The 16,806-nt window shown below is 19.9% G+C and overlaps 2 protein-coding genes and 1 pseudogene across 2 annotated transcripts, besides 1 other annotated feature; all 3 read right to left on the reverse strand.

Moving 5' to 3' along the window:
* Positions 1-1,500: 1,500 nt before the first annotated feature.
* Positions 1,501-2,250, reverse strand: PmUG01_08056000 (annotated as a pseudogene).
* Positions 1,501-2,250: a sequence feature (Plasmodium exported protein, unknown function, pseudogene).
* Positions 2,251-6,551: 4,301 nt separating this feature from the next.
* On the reverse strand, positions 6,552-8,374 carry PmUG01_08056100 (PIR protein; the record flags this gene model as incomplete). Its single annotated transcript, XM_029004731.1, has 3 exons — positions 6,552-6,752; positions 6,882-8,216; positions 8,357-8,374. 3 exons carry the CDS (start codon positions 8,372-8,374, stop codon positions 6,552-6,554), a joined length of 1,554 nt encoding a protein of 517 aa, XP_028861391.1.
* Positions 8,375-13,477: 5,103 nt separating this feature from the next.
* PmUG01_08056200 (Plasmodium exported protein, unknown function) lies at positions 13,478-14,297 on the reverse strand (the record flags this gene model as incomplete). Its single annotated transcript, XM_029004732.1, has 2 exons — positions 13,478-14,065; positions 14,229-14,297. The coding sequence occupies 2 exons, from the start codon at positions 14,295-14,297 to the stop codon at positions 13,478-13,480; spliced, it is 657 nt and encodes a 218-aa protein (XP_028861392.1).
* Positions 14,298-16,806: the final 2,509 nt, after the last annotated feature.

Here is a 16,806-nt window from a genome sequence, read left to right on the forward strand (position 1 = left end):
CATATTATAATTTTCATTTGAATATATGAAAAATAATATTTAATATTTGAAAACTACTCAATAAAATGCTGTAGACAAAAACTTACAAATTATATTTATTTAATTAAGCATTTAAAAAAATATTTACTTTTTAAAAATAAAATATACTTATCCAAAAGAAATAAAATGATAAGTATTTATATATTATCTATAAAAAGATAATTCTTTTTTTCACGTATTTTATTTTTTTTAAAATTATTATTAGAATAGAGATAATTAATAATGCTAAATATAAATAACATATATTTTTGTACATCTTTAAAGTGCTAACATATTACACAATATATTTATGGACAAACTAAAATTAGAATATATATAGAAATAATTATCTCTTTATCATTGTATCATTTTAGAAAAATGTACCTTTTTATTAATATGTTAAATGAAAATTTTTATATTTATAGTTATATAATACAACTTGAGCAATATATCACTATGAAAAAAACTAAAACAAAAAGAGAAAACAATTTAAACAAAATATTTTTTAATATATAACCGTATTTTATTTGTTAATTTAATCTTTGAAAGAATAAAATGTTTATATTTCTTGTATTTATATACTTAGGTTATTATACATATTTAATTCGTTTATTAAAAATTTAATTTACAACACAATTAATATGAATAATTAAGTAGTTATTTATTTGAAATCTTAAATGTTTGTAAGGATATATAATTCATAATTCATATAAGAATTATAAATAATTAATAATTAATAATTAATAAGAATAATTTATTAATATGCATTTATATATACTTATATCATATACAAAAATAGGGATGTCCGTGAAAAAGGTATTTAAATTAATACACTTTATATCATGTTCCACATAGAATACAACTTACAGAATATTAAATTTAATATATAACTAAAATATATATATATATATATATATATATATATATATATATATATATATATATATCAATATAACGAATTATATTCACTTCTTTTCATTGAATACAAAATAAGATACTTTTATTTTTGATTCAAAACTAATAATATATTTTCTTAATAGACTAAACAAATTATCATTTTAGACAGTAATAAGAGAAAAAAGAAAAGAAACAATTTTTTGGTAGAATATATATATTTTACTTTAATAATTATATATGTTGTGTGATGACATATGCTAATTTAACGTATATATATATATATATATGTGTGTTTTTTAAATGGAACTATGCTTAAAAATATGTGTGTACGAATTGTTAATATTTAGTCAAGTTGAAACAATTTTTTATATTACAAATTAAAGGACATTAAAACGTTCAAATTCACGAAAAAACTAAGAATATATTGTTTCATTGCTGTGTGTCAAAAATGCCATATATATATTGGGATATATAGAGAATTTAAGAAATTATGATTATGTTTATTAAGAATAAAAATATTATATCTATTACTATATATTTGGAAATTCTTTAGGAATATATATATATTCCTTACTATGTATATTATCTTTTAGTGAACTTAATTTTTTTATATTTTTAACATATGATCGTAAAAAAACTTTAATATAAGTATGATACCTAATACAGTGAAAGAAAAGATATATATTAGTAGGTCAATTGATTGTCCTAGAAAAGAAATTTTGGCGTTAGTGGGATATACATCTAAGACCTTCATATCCATGGAAAACTATCTTTTAACTTTTCTAATGTGGTTGACAATATTCTCTTATCTAATTCTGTTATTTGAGTATTAGACCATGCAAAATTCAACAATCACATTTTCTTATATATGAAATGTGATGTTAACTCTATTGTGGATATTATTAATAAAAACAAGAACAATAATACAAGTAAAATAATTCTTAATCCGTATTTTTTAAGTATTATTTTTTTGTAAATCTTGTTACTAATTGCCACATATTCGTTGAGAAAATCTAGATAATTAATTTATTTGAATATTTTTTTTTCCAAACATGAATATTTTTTTGTTTCAAATATATAAGAATTATTTTGCTAATCTTGTTTATTATATGGCGTATTCTTTGATGAATCTTCATTCGATGCTTTTATATTACTTTTACATTTTTTCTCATTTTAAGTTGTATTTTTTTTTTTATTATTGTGTCTTACTTTTTCTTTGTCGCATGAAATGTTGTGGCATAAGCATACATATTAGTAGAATCGTATATATTGGTTGGTTAATATTGAATAGAAATCATAATTACTTTTGGGTAAATCCCTTGATGTAGATTTATATGTTTTATATGGTTTTCTTCTAATTCCTATTTATATTCTAAAGATGAAGGATTTAGTAATGATATATATTAAATTCTGTGTATTTCTGTTTGATTTTCTAGTATGTGTCGCGTATAATTCTTTATAATTTTTCTTTTAGATTCTGTCTTCATATTTCTTTTTTTTTTGTATATATTTTAAAAAAAATAATTAAGAAGTTTGTACAACTTGTATGGAGATAAGTATACTGCATAACATGGAATTTTAATATTTTTCTGGTTATAAGATAATGACGTATGGGAGCAATTTAGGAATGATAAGATGTAAACTATTTTTCAAATAGGAAATTTATAATTAAATGGAATTATTGAATAAAGATATTTTTTATGTGACAAAATAACTTTTAACTTTTGTGTGTTTCATTTACTTTTAAATAATTTTTTTCTTTTATTTATGTAAATTTTTACTTATACTATGTGCATTAGTTTAATGGTACTATGAAAATAAATAATTTATTTAAGGCTTGAATAATTATTCTAGAATAATTACAAAGGTATACATTTTACAACAGAATAAAAATAATTGTTCAAACTAAAAGAGTAATTATAGTATAAATGTTTGACAATGAGCAATACATTAATATAACAAAAAATATAAATAATAATAATGATTTAATAGAATTTAATTTAAATGTAGTAATGCAATATTATAAATATATATTTTTTAATCAAAAGTGCTTAATTTTTTTTTTGAGATCAAAAATATACAACTTAAGATAGTTTACTTTTATTATCTTATATAAGATAAATTAATCTTATACTTTTTTTAACACTATTATACGTAATTTTACTATATGATATTAGATTTAATTGCATTTAACAGAAGTTCAAAATTTTTAGTAATATAAGAAATAGTATTAAAAATAAAAATTTGGACATATAAAATTTTTTTTTCTTTATTCAAGCGACTAGAAATAGGATGATATAATTAAAAAAAAAATGATAAATTAATAAAAAATAATAATTTTATATATTTTAAAATTGTTATAAAAAATTATACATACATAATTTAATGACACTCTAAATGTACTTTATGATTGAATTATTAGTTATTTTACATTATATAAGAAATTAACTTGTATCATGATAGAAAAATGGATACTATTAAATATATTAGAACTATCATAATTAGATTATTAACTAACAAAAAAAATAAAAAAAATGAGTAAGCTTTACGAATAATAAATAAATTATTATATAAAATTATATACATCATTTTTGCAATATATTATTAAAATGAAAATTTTTTTCTTTGATTTTTTATTTATTATAAGATAATAAAAATTTCCTAAAATAATAAAAATATATTACTCCTTAATAAATCATTTTGACCTTATAAAGGGATAAATAATAAATAATTTAAATTCTTCCATTATGGATTAATTAAAATTATTAAAATCATACATTACTAGGTTTATTTTTGCTGTACATTTATACATAATTGTATATAAGTATAGGTGAGTAAACAATTTTTTTTTTTTTATGTATTTGGGTGATCAATAAGGAAAGATCATATGAAACTGATATTTACTTTACAATATTATTGTATTACATATTTTAACCTTTCTCTTCCTCTTAATTATTTTGTTAAGCTTTTGCGCAAGTTCTTTTTGCTCATATTCTTATCTTTATTTCTTTATAATATTTTTTGAATTATTCCTAGAATTTTAGTCAATTTAGGGTATTCTATCTTTTTAGGTGGTGATACTTAATACACATATACCTCTTATTCCTTCGTTGTGCAGAATATCTTAAATGCTTACTATTATATATATATTTCAACATTTTCTATCGTTCAAAGAATGATACTTGACTTAATATATATATTTATGAATGTTATTGTATGAAATTTTATAAGAATTTCTTATTTTTAAATACTGTTCCTTTTACAATATAGTCGATATATTTAAAGCTATATAAATTATACATTTTAATAACTTCTTAATTATTAATTATTCCATATATATTTTTTTATTTTTTGTGCCCTCTATGTGTCACTTTTCATGTTTTTCTTCATTAATCTCAAGTACAGATATGACAGAATTTGCACGTTTGCTTATAGTTATATTATAACTATTTTTCAGTTAAATGTTATTTTACGTTTAAACTGGTAATCAAGAATTACAGGATATATGTAATAGCCTATGTTTCAAATTGATATACGTGGGTTCTGATGTTCACGACCGAGATCGCTCTTTACATCTTTCAATATTGTCATGTTTCTTTTTCCGTAGTATTATAGGATGGAAGCAGAGTTCAAAATAGATAAAGGGATACATGCACATATATATATATATATATATATATATATATATATATATATATATATATATATACATTTATTTATTTGATTGAAAAGTATACTTTGAAATGTTTCCATAAAAATAATGTTACGAAAAAGGTTGAGCCAAATTGTTTTAAAAAGTTGCAAAAAAAGGAAATCAAATTTTATTTTAATTTTTTAACGCGCTAAAAATATATTTCCGATTATAAATAATATAAAAATAGAGTAATCTATAGATGTAAATTATTATATGAAAATACATTTAAATACGATTTTTTGTTTTTCCTATATTCACTAATAATTACTGAATCCTAAAATAATTAACGCATAATTAAGTTGTATAATTTTAAGTGTATCATTTATTTCTATTGTAACAACTCCTATACTAATTGAAATATATTGTTTAAAAAAAAAATATGAAAAGTTATGAAAAGTAATTCTTATTTTATTTTCCTTATATAATATTGCATTTGAAACTATTAAAACTTTTTCTGTGCTATATGTTCTATGTATACAAAGTAATTTCTTCAAGATATCTTAATCATACTGACGTATTTACACAAAATTAAATATATATTTTAATGGAAGGTTACAATTACTGGTATGTTTGTAAACATATGCAATGAATGTATCTTTCTACTTGTTTTTTTAGTTGTATGTGGGAGGATCCTAAATTAACATATATATATGGTTTTATAATTTATCCATAGGAAACAATTTTCTAACTTAGGAAAAATATATAAGTAATATATATATACGTAAAATGGTATTATTATGCACTTTTTGTATTGTTAAAATATGAGGGTTAATAATTTTTTTTTTTTCCTCTTTTATTCTTTCGTTTTTGCTTATTATTTTATATATGTTTTTTTTCTGTGCTAATATGAGTTAAAATTCCTTTCTCTGAATATTCAGAGTTTAAATGATAAAACAGTTTTTATTATAATAATTTCTAATAAAATTAGACCTAAAATTGCACTTATGTTTATATCATGGAATAAAATATTACATAATTTTTTGGGCACATTGGATTAAATTTTGAATTATTATATTTGCTTTTTTTTTCGTTTTATTTGATACAAATAACTGTATTAAAATTTTTAATGATGATCTTTTTTTAGTTTATTTTTATAGAGTTTCTATGTACTACTCTAATACTTAATATATATTACCAATAAAAAAATACAGCAACACTTTTAATATTTCTTCTGCTCTATGTATATAATATTTGCATTATATATATAAAAACTGTGTTCAACAGATGCAATGTTATTTAATTCAAATGATTTGGTTAAATATGAATATATACTTTTTATTGAAAAACCAAGTAGTTTGAGTACTGATTATTATATAATATTTAATCGTAATTTGATAAGTATATTTTTTTGTAAAAAAAAAAAAAAAAAAAAACAGTAGGTTTTTATTTCACGAGTTACATAAATTTCTTATACTAACGATACATTGTGCTAATTTAAGGGCTAAATTACTAGTTCCATATAAATTCAATAAATTGAAATTTATTTTTACTTTAAATATAACTATAATATATCTCAAATGTGTTATGCTTTAAGAATACATAATAGGAAGTCAGGGTACAATTCCATGAGTATAATTAAATAAAATAAAAATGCCTTTTCAATATACACTTTTGAATTGTGGAACATTAGAATCTTAAACTATTATTAGATAGGAATGTTTTAGTTATTTTTTCCATATATAAAACAAATATTATTGCATGTTCAAATTAAATTCATTAAAAAAAAAAATTAAATAAATACAAAAAAAGTATTTGACAAAAAATTAGAAAAAATAAATTATTATAAAAGTACAAATAAAAAAATATATATAAAAAGTTAAAAATAAAAGTGTCTATATTTTATTTATGCTCCTCTTTTTATTCTTTGATCTTTATCATTTCTACTTAATAGAAATGATTATATAATCCAATTTTGTGGGCTTCTTAATATCTTTGATATATGTCAGTTGATATTCCGTAAATCATTTGATGAATGAAGCTCATCTTCTATATTTACTACGTTAAATCTCCTCCTGTCAGAATGTCTATAAGTACGTTTTAAGAAGCGCCTTGGTCGTTTGTGTGTACTTGAATCGGTGAAATCAAGCCTATACCTTTGTTGTCTTTTTCTATGTCTACGTAAACGTGATCCGAAGGGAGTAAACTAATATATAAATGAAAGTAAAAAACATGTATAATTTGTTTATTTCACAATTACAATATTTTAAGAAAAATGTATTATAAATGGTAACTAATAATGTATACATACAGCATAAAATAATTTTGTATTTACTTTAAAAAAAAGGTAAAATATAAAAATGATTCCCATTACTAGAGTAACTGCCGTAGAAATACGGAAAAAAATGTTGTTTAATATATTTGATTTATTAGCTGATCTCCTTTTCCACACTCTTTCTCGTGCTGGTTTTAAATCATCTTCTGTCCATGACCTTCCAGCCTGCACTTTGTATGCCCCAGTACCTTCTATTTGTGTAGCAAAATTTCCTTCAACCAATTCATCCATATAACCGCAAAGTCGCATGCTATCTTCATTTTTATTTCTACTTTGACAATCTAGTTTTCCTCCTTGTTTAAAGCTCCACTTATATGAGTTACGTGTGAGTTTACTAGATGGTATTTCTTTTTTTACATCGGTAGCACTAGGTTCTCCTCCGTTTCCTTTTCCATCACCTTGAACATCTTTTCCTGGATCTGCACTCGATATTGAATTTGCATTATCTGCAGAGGGCCTACTAACAGTCGCTTCCTTTGCATTGCTTCTAGATATAGGCTCATTACCGGGTAAAGAAACAAATTTTGAGTATAAAATACAAACTGGTTTTTTATCAACTCCTACTTCTAATGTGCCTTTTTTCGGACTATAGCATGCACCATAATTAATTGCGCTCATAAATTCTTTCTCGAACTCCTCAGAATCTGATTTTTCATCTTTGAATATAGCTTTAATACTTTTTAGACCCTCACATCTTTCGCTACCTTTAGGTCCTAACGCGGATAATAATTTACTTGGATCAAACTTATTATCACAATTCAAAATATAATCTGGACATTGTGTTAAACCTGTCCAACAACAAAAATTATACTCTACATGATACAGTTTTTTGATAGCTTCAAGGTATGCTCTATATTCACTACCTCCGACATTACTACATTGTTTACTACTTTTAATAGTGTTATAGTTTTTAAAATAATCATACAAATATTTCTTTTCGATTTTATAATCTATTTCCTCGTAGCTCTTGAGAATATATCCATACGAACAATCGTGTTTATTGTAGTTATAGAAAAGAGTACTCTGTAATTTATTAAATTTGTCAATAATGCCCATATCACTCGCTTTTTGATCGCTTTTAAACAATTTCCATATTTCATGATATACCCAGTATATATAATGTGAACAATATTCTTTACGTTTCCCTGAATTACCCTGATCAAACACATATTTTAAAAGTTTAGATACTTTTTTACAAAGTGTAATATAATTATTTTTTTGACTGGATTTTATCCCTTCAAATTCACTACAATATTGACCATCTGTCACACCTTTAACTTTATCTTCCAATTCTTTATATATATTATACGGTTTTGAATCCTTAAAAATTTTTTCCTGAAAATTGAAATTATAAAATGAATTATTCATGTACTAAAATATTTCTTATAAGGATTTATTTTTCTCATGTTACATGTGAAAAGTGATAATTTAATATAGTATAATTATCATTATTTCAGCTAAAAATGAAAATATACATAATTGACAGCTTCCATTTCTATAATTTGAATTCCCTCTTACAATGTATATACTAGGATTATATAATTAAAACTGTATATATATATATATATTTACGTATAAATAATGACGACATATTTACAATTAGCTCATTTCGAGCATTTTCTTTTTATTATTAGTAATTACATCCATTTACATATTTCTTAAAGAAATGTTACACTAATTTATTTTATAAAATAAATTATAACTGTATCGTTTTTATTACATTAATATTGTTCATTAAAATCGAAATAACATTAACATTTATGCGGTATAATGGTAAATAGTAAAAGAGAAAGAATGTATTATAGAGAAAATTTATTCTCTCTATATATATATATGTACATAAGTAATTAATTGTTATTATCTAATTTTCTTTAATTGAAAATATAAATTTTAATATAAAAAATAAAAAATTGTAATGCCCTATCATATATTTTTGTTTTCAAGCATTTTTATACTTTTAAATATTTATATATATCTAAATATGGTATTCCATCAAAATTACAAAATTTCCTTCTTTAGAAGTTATTTTTCTATTCGTGAATATAATCATCACCCCATTAAAACTATATCTTCTACTCTATATATGCGCATTACCATAATTAACCGAGTTCATATTATAAAAATTATAAAAATGTAATTAAAAAGAGAAATATTAAGAAAAAAAGAAAAGAAAAACAAACAAATAAACTTTTTTTAATGATAAAAAATTTCACTTAGAAAATTTATTTTACTTATAATTCCACTATTTAGGTAACCTATATTTAACGGAAATACAAATTAATTACCTCTATTAATGACCACAATAAACTGTAAGTCGATATTGTTTTTTTTGTTTCATTATTACAGTTCACATATTATATATTATGTTGTACATCAATGCGCATATGAATAAAATGAACTAATCAGATCAATCATTTTTAATAAAAATTTTAATATGTTCATTCGCTTAAAAAGAAGAATAAAAACATTTTTATTTTTCCCGCATAATAAAAATATTATTTTGAAGATAATTAAAAGGCAATTAGCATAATTCAAATATAGTTTAATATTAAATTTTGAAAATATATTTGCAATATTTATTTAATTTTTCATAGAAACTAAATAAATATTTAAAACGAACATTATTATGAGGCACAATATGTATGGATTATTTAATCCTTTTTATACATTTTCTTTTGTTTAATGATAAATGAACTAAAATATAATTTATTATATCAGTAAATTAAGAAAATATTAGAGAATGTTTTCTTATTTTTTTAAATACATATATAATATATATATATATAAAACATTCAGTGTTTTAAAAATAAAAACGTATAAAATATTGCAATTCGGGAATAAGTTGATTATTAGAATGTTTTAATAAAGTTACAACACATGAAAATTAAGAGAACAATATTAGAAGATATATTGTATATATTAATATAAAAGGAAAGAAGATTTATTTTCTGTCAATTTTATGCATAAGAGAAAATAAATATTTTATATGTTACATATTACATTTATATTTTATATAATTTCATTTTATTTTTTGTTTTTTTGTTTGTATAACTTGCTGGTTCGCATACTATGCCTTTGTTTTGCTACATAAATAAATTATTTTATTATGCTAATATTAATATAACTTGTTTAAGTGCAAAATAAAAATGCGAATAAAAGTATGTTTTCTTAATGAAGTTTCTTTAGAAAAAAAAATAAAACTTATAATAAAACTTTGTTTTACATTGAATAAAAAAAAATAATAGTATTGTATATATTTTCAAAAGGTATCATATGTTAATTTTTATTTATTTTGTTCTCATAATTTACTTATTATGTTATATACTTTCTTTGGTTAGAGGTATTAACATTTGTAAGATTACCTTATGGTCACTCATGAGTTTACACAGAATTACCTAATAATACAATAATGGACATTGCATAATGTAAATAAAATGCTTTAATTATTTTTGTTTAAATATATCTTCCTTAAATACTTTTTTAAAAATTTTTTCTTATTATGTTAGATTATTTATTTTAGATTTCGGTAATCTCCATATGTTAAATTCCATAAATTATATGCTTCATAATTTCTAATCACAGTCATCATACAATTACCATTAGATAAATAAATTATTTTTATAATCCTCGCTTATTTTTATTTATTACTTTAAATATGATATACATCAATATATTAGGTATACCAAGTGAACCCATTAATCCATTAAGTTATTAATGTTTAAGTTAAAAGTTCTTCTCAGTCTTACCCCTGTTATTGCTCTATTTTTTAGTTTGAAGTTAACTTGAAATGACGATGCTAAAAAAGTTTTCTTTATTTTTGAAAGTATGTAGTGATATACAAAATTTATTTTTAGAAAAATGTGCACATAATTATTATGTACTTCACATTTTTTGTGCTCTAAAGAATATAATATTATATGAAAAAATAATACATTCGAAAAATATCCAAATTTAATATTTTTTCCAAAATATCCTTATCTGCTGATCATATATAATATAGTATTATTTATTATCTATTTGTTTAAAATTAAAATATTTAAAAAAAAAAAGTATCCATTTTTGTTAGCTATTTTGTAAATTCAGTTTAAATGTAAATATTGATATACTTTTGGGATGACCACATTATAATATTACTCAGAAGTTAAAATAACAGATATATTTAGTGAAATATTAGATATACCATTATTAATATTGTTTTATATACATTTTTGTCGAACATTAATTTGAAAAAATATAAAAAAAAAAAAAGTAATTTATGAATTTTTTAAATTAGAAAATATGTTTCATGTAACATTTTCTTTAATTGAACGATTGTGTTAAAGGGGTATATTTTCCATATAATTCATTCATTTAAATTTTCTGTTTCAAATTATATTATGTGGTATTATAAACTACTTTAGTGTATACAATTAAGCGTAAAGAATTCATAAATATTTCATTTATTTGTTAAATATTTACTAAGTCAACAAATAGATATATAAAATTATATGCATATACATTTGGTCAAATGAATGCATAAACGAATAAAACACAAATATACCTCAATTAAATAACATCTATTAATAAATATTTTATATTCCTATATATCTTCTACTAAAGATATATTAATAAAATATATTATTTTACTTCACCTTTTCACCTATTGCGAAATTTTTAGTAATTCCTTAGAGGTTTAAGAAATATTTTTTTAAAGTTTAATCGGAGTAATAACCTTTTGTAAATACGTAATAGATATGATGATAAAAAGACTCGTACTATTACATTTTATATAATCATAAAACATATAAATTATTGCAAAAGTGTTAAATTAATTAATTTATTAACTTTTTAAATTTTAGAATATCACTAATAATATATATAATGTATTTTACTTATTAATAGCATAGAGGGAATATAAAGCGCATAATAGGCATTCATACATTTCTTGTAAAATATTTACCCACAAAAAAGTATTAATTTAAAATGCATATATATATATATATGCTATTATTCTAAATTTAAAATTCTATAGAATATTGGACAATCAAATTGATAAGCAGTCCAGGGGATATATTACATTATGCTTATTAATTAACTAATTTTTTGTGTATGGAGAGATAAAATGAAAAATTCTGTATATAAGGATAAATACAAAAATTAAAACACTTGAAGAATAATTAACTAATAGTACTTTAAACATTCCCATAATTAGAATTCTCTAATATGTTTATTTAAACGATGCTAATATATATACATTACGCTCACTAGAAATAGGTAAAAAAATAACTCAATCCAAAAATTAATTTAAAAAAAAATAAGGAAATTCCTTATACAATAAAAAACCTAACACATATTATTAACAAAATAAGGCTTTTATTGTTGCTAATTCAATAATCATGGCAAATTTCATGAAATATTCAACATATTTAATGCTACTATTAGTGAAATATCAAAAGAATAGCAGAGTTCTTAGGAGTATATAAAAAATATGCTTTCCAGCATTTAAGAAAAAATTAATTAATAATATTTAAATAAATAGAAAATATATTTATATTATTCAGTTTGTATATAGCTTTTATATAGCTTTCGTTTTAAATGCTTTAATATACATATACATATACATATATATATATATATATGTCTTTCCTTAATTATTTTATCACCTAAGCAGTGAATAACTTAAGTAAATGAAGAACAGATATACATTTTATATAACACTATATGAACATTATCACCTAATGTATTTCTTATACATATTTAACAGAACATTTTAGACTAGTTGATAATAATAAAACAATTCTTTATAAATTATTCGAATTTCACTAATGATGCGAATTCCTATAAATATATGTTCTACTTACGCCTTATCTAATTAATATTAGAAATAAGAAAGGGAAATTTTTTAAGTTTTTTTTATTTTAAAGCAAAACATGAATCTATACATAGAAAAATTATAGCTATCTCCATATAAAGGATATACTGAATTATATAAAAACTGATTATTAAAGTGAATATTACATAATTTGTAAATATTTTACTATTTAACTTGTGTAAATATGATTATAATATTCTGAAATGTAATATTATTCTTTATATAAATATTTTTAATTGTATATATTAAATATGTAAACGTCATAATACGAATAATGAGCAAAATTCATTAAAGTATATATATATATATATATCGCTGGAAAGTAAATTTTTAATTATATTTTAAATCTTTAATAATTTAAACTAAGAATTAAAGTACAGAATATATACTTATATTACAAGAAATATAAAATTATATAAAGACAATTTTTTAATAATAAATGCAAAAAAATATAAAAAATTCATATATATTAGATAATTGTATTGGTGGCATACATTTTTTTACAATTGAATATATAAAATTATATTTTCTTTCAGATTACTAAAATAAATTTATAGAATTAAATTTTTGCAATAAATAAATGTTTCTCACTTTTTACTAGACTTAGATTAATTTATGAGATAGTTTTATGTATATTAATTTAAAACAGTTGTATTCTCCAACGAAGCAGAATGAAATATGAAAACAATTTTACTAGTAATACAAATATATAATGGATTATAATATGAAATAGTAAGAGACATAATTATTTTTGGCTTTTTCGGAATTTAAAATACAAAATAAAAATCGTAGTTAACGGAAAAAACATCAGTGCTATAATTATAGTAAGGAAAAACAAAATTGCAGAATTTACTGGATGTTTATTCTGATAGCTTATAATAGCATTAATTTTATCTTCATTAATAATACAATTACGTTTATTACTTGAGCTGATGTTATTTATGTATGAATCATTCTCTGAGTATAACTTTTTTAAAGATTTGTGTAGGTTTTTATTGCTCTGAATATTATTATAATGTCTTAATAGAGGAGAGTTGTCTTTTAAATTATGCTTAACGTTAAAAGCTCCAATATTTTGAGGTTTTTTACGTGGCATAAAATAATTCAATTCTTCTTGATACGAATCACTACATATTGATTCATTATCTTCTTTATGAGAAAAGTTATTTTGCTTTAATGCATATGGTTTTTTTTCAAATGATGCAGTACTTTTTCCTTTTAAATCATATATTTTTTCTTTTAAACATTTATGTTTATCTTCCAGCGGAGCTCTTATTTCACTGCTTAACATTCTGCTATATTTAATATTTAATATGTTATTTCTGTTCAGTTCCTTGTTCCGAGTTTTATCGCAGATATTTGAATAAAAATATAAGTTCATATTAAATATTTAAAAAATGTATATTTATATATTATATGAATAAAATATTCCTCTCATATAAAAACATAAAATAAAAAAGAAAAAGGAAAAAAATTAAGTGTAATAACTACGATACCTCGTCAGAATATTTGAATATCCATATTAGACAGAAAAAAATAAAGGCTCTAATAAAAAAAATGATCATTTGTGTATTTTGTTTTATAATGGATATATTTAAAGTTGTAAAAGCGTATATATTATTTTACTAGATATATTTAATATTTTTCAAAAAAAATAAGTACACGAATAACTTAGAACTTGACTCAATTATTTTATATTTTGTCGATATAACAATTCTTTAGATTTGTTTTTAAAATAAATATAAATGTAGTACTTAATGAAGTACAATAAAAAAGTTATAATTAAAAAAAATATTTTCGTAAAAGCTATAATTAAAATACTATTAAATAATATTATTCAAATAAAACAAATAAAAAAGTATTTAATGAGTACGTTACGGAAATAATTGTGTTAATATTATAATTCACTATACAAAATTTTATTTCGAAAAACAACTACATATTTATATACATAATATATATTGATAAAATATTGCTTTAATGAGGATATAATACATTAAAAAAATTCTAGAAATAAAATTTGTATTAGAATATATTCAGAAAATATTCTTAGAACAGTTATATTTAGATCTATTGTTAAAAAATATATTGTAAAATTTTATTAAAAAATATCTACTATCTTGTAATTATTTTTGAAAATATTTTTTATAAAAATTATTAATTAAAAAACAGAAGGAATATATATAGCAGTAACAAAATTATAATATATTATACTTACATTTATATTATATATAGCATTATATTTGGATATAATTTGATATATCATAATTATTAAATGCTTATTTGATAAAAAATATTATTGCTTTACATATACATAGTTATATTTTTATATTATATAAGATATATGAAAATTTTATTTATTATAATATCTTCAATCTTGCTGTAATCTGTGCGGATAATGTATATTTATATTTTAAATCAATAATTCCAATAATATAGTTATAAAAATGTATATTAAAACAATAATATTTGAGGGGTTATTATACCTTATTTTATAAAATTTTCAATAATAAATAATATATGATAAATTAAAAACAATAATAATTAAATTAAAATTTTATTATTAAAAGTATACATTTTAATTTTTAACATTTTACTAGTATTATTTGCGTACATTATTTTTTTTTATTTCAAGCTTTTTTTTTTTATGCACTAAGGGTATTTGTTTTCATTTAATATTATATTTATTATTTCATTTCGAAGACTTCATTCAAAAATATTGGTAAAGTGGAATATTGTTTAACTATATTACAACAAAATCTTTGAATAAGGATTTTTTATTAGATAAGATGAAAATTATCAGAAAAAAAAAAAGAGTATAATGAAAGAGTTTTATTTTGGATTTATATGAAATATTTTATTTATTTATTATTATTTGTTTTTAGCTTTTGATATATGTTTACTATAACGTATATAAAATAATATTTATAACATATAAAAAAAATTTTTAAATGAAATTTCATAAAGTTAAAATTAAGAAGGCTTCAAAATAAAAGAGCAAATAAAATTTCGAATTGTGCTATTATATGTAATGTGATGCTGATGGACATGTTCACGATAAAAAAAAAAAAACTAAAAGAATCTTTCCCATTTTACTTTATATTTATATTATATATATATATATAATTAATAAAAAAAATGTAAATAAAATATTTGATATTATATATAACAAATTAATATCAATTCTTTTTTATTAAAGAAATTTATAGTGAAAGTACTTATCTTTGTATAAAGGTAAGTAAAAAGAAAAAAAAGAATAAGTGTCATTGTTAATTTTTTAATTATTCTACGCTTACCATTTTATATTATTTTATTAAGTTTATGTATTTGTTAATTATAGAATAATTAGTTTAATATTAAAAAAAACTTAAATTCACAGTTTTATGTATGTGCATGTATTTCTTTATTTATAAAGAAGAAAAATAAAATAAAATAAAATAAAACAAAGAAGCAAATAATAAAATGGATACAATTATACTTTATTTCTAAAATAGAACCTAAAAAGAAAACTTTAATTATGATCATGTGATATTTAAAATATATAAAATAGAAATAATTAATATGTGTATTAAATAATATAATTTTATTTATCATTTAAATATTCTTTAAAAATATGAGTATTCCATGCAATATTTACACCAGAAATAAGTAGAAAATGTTGCTTAGTTGTATTATTTCGATGGATAAATTATTTTGTTTGTAGAGGAATTATAACATTATACTATAGTTACATCAAATATCAGTAGAAATAGTGATATTCTTGTATTTCAAAAATCATGGTTTATTTCTGAAAAAAAATAAAACAAAACAAAATAGACATGAAAATGAAATTTTTAAAATATATATTTTTTAATTTTAGCTGAAGTTATTTTTTATTTATGTTTTTCATTTTTCATGTATAAAGGTAATTTTTTTATTCCAGAAATTATGTATTTTAGAAAAATAAACTTTCTAATAAATTTTGGATTAGTTCCTGCACTAATTTGTATAGATTATATTAAAAATATATGAAGCGGATATTAAGTAAAAATATAAAGAAATATTACTATATAATTATTGTATTTTTCTTCTTTA

Source organism: Plasmodium malariae (genome assembly GCF_900090045.1).
Source record: "Plasmodium malariae genome assembly, chromosome: 8".
Taxonomy (NCBI): domain Eukaryota; phylum Apicomplexa; class Aconoidasida; order Haemosporida; family Plasmodiidae; genus Plasmodium; species Plasmodium malariae.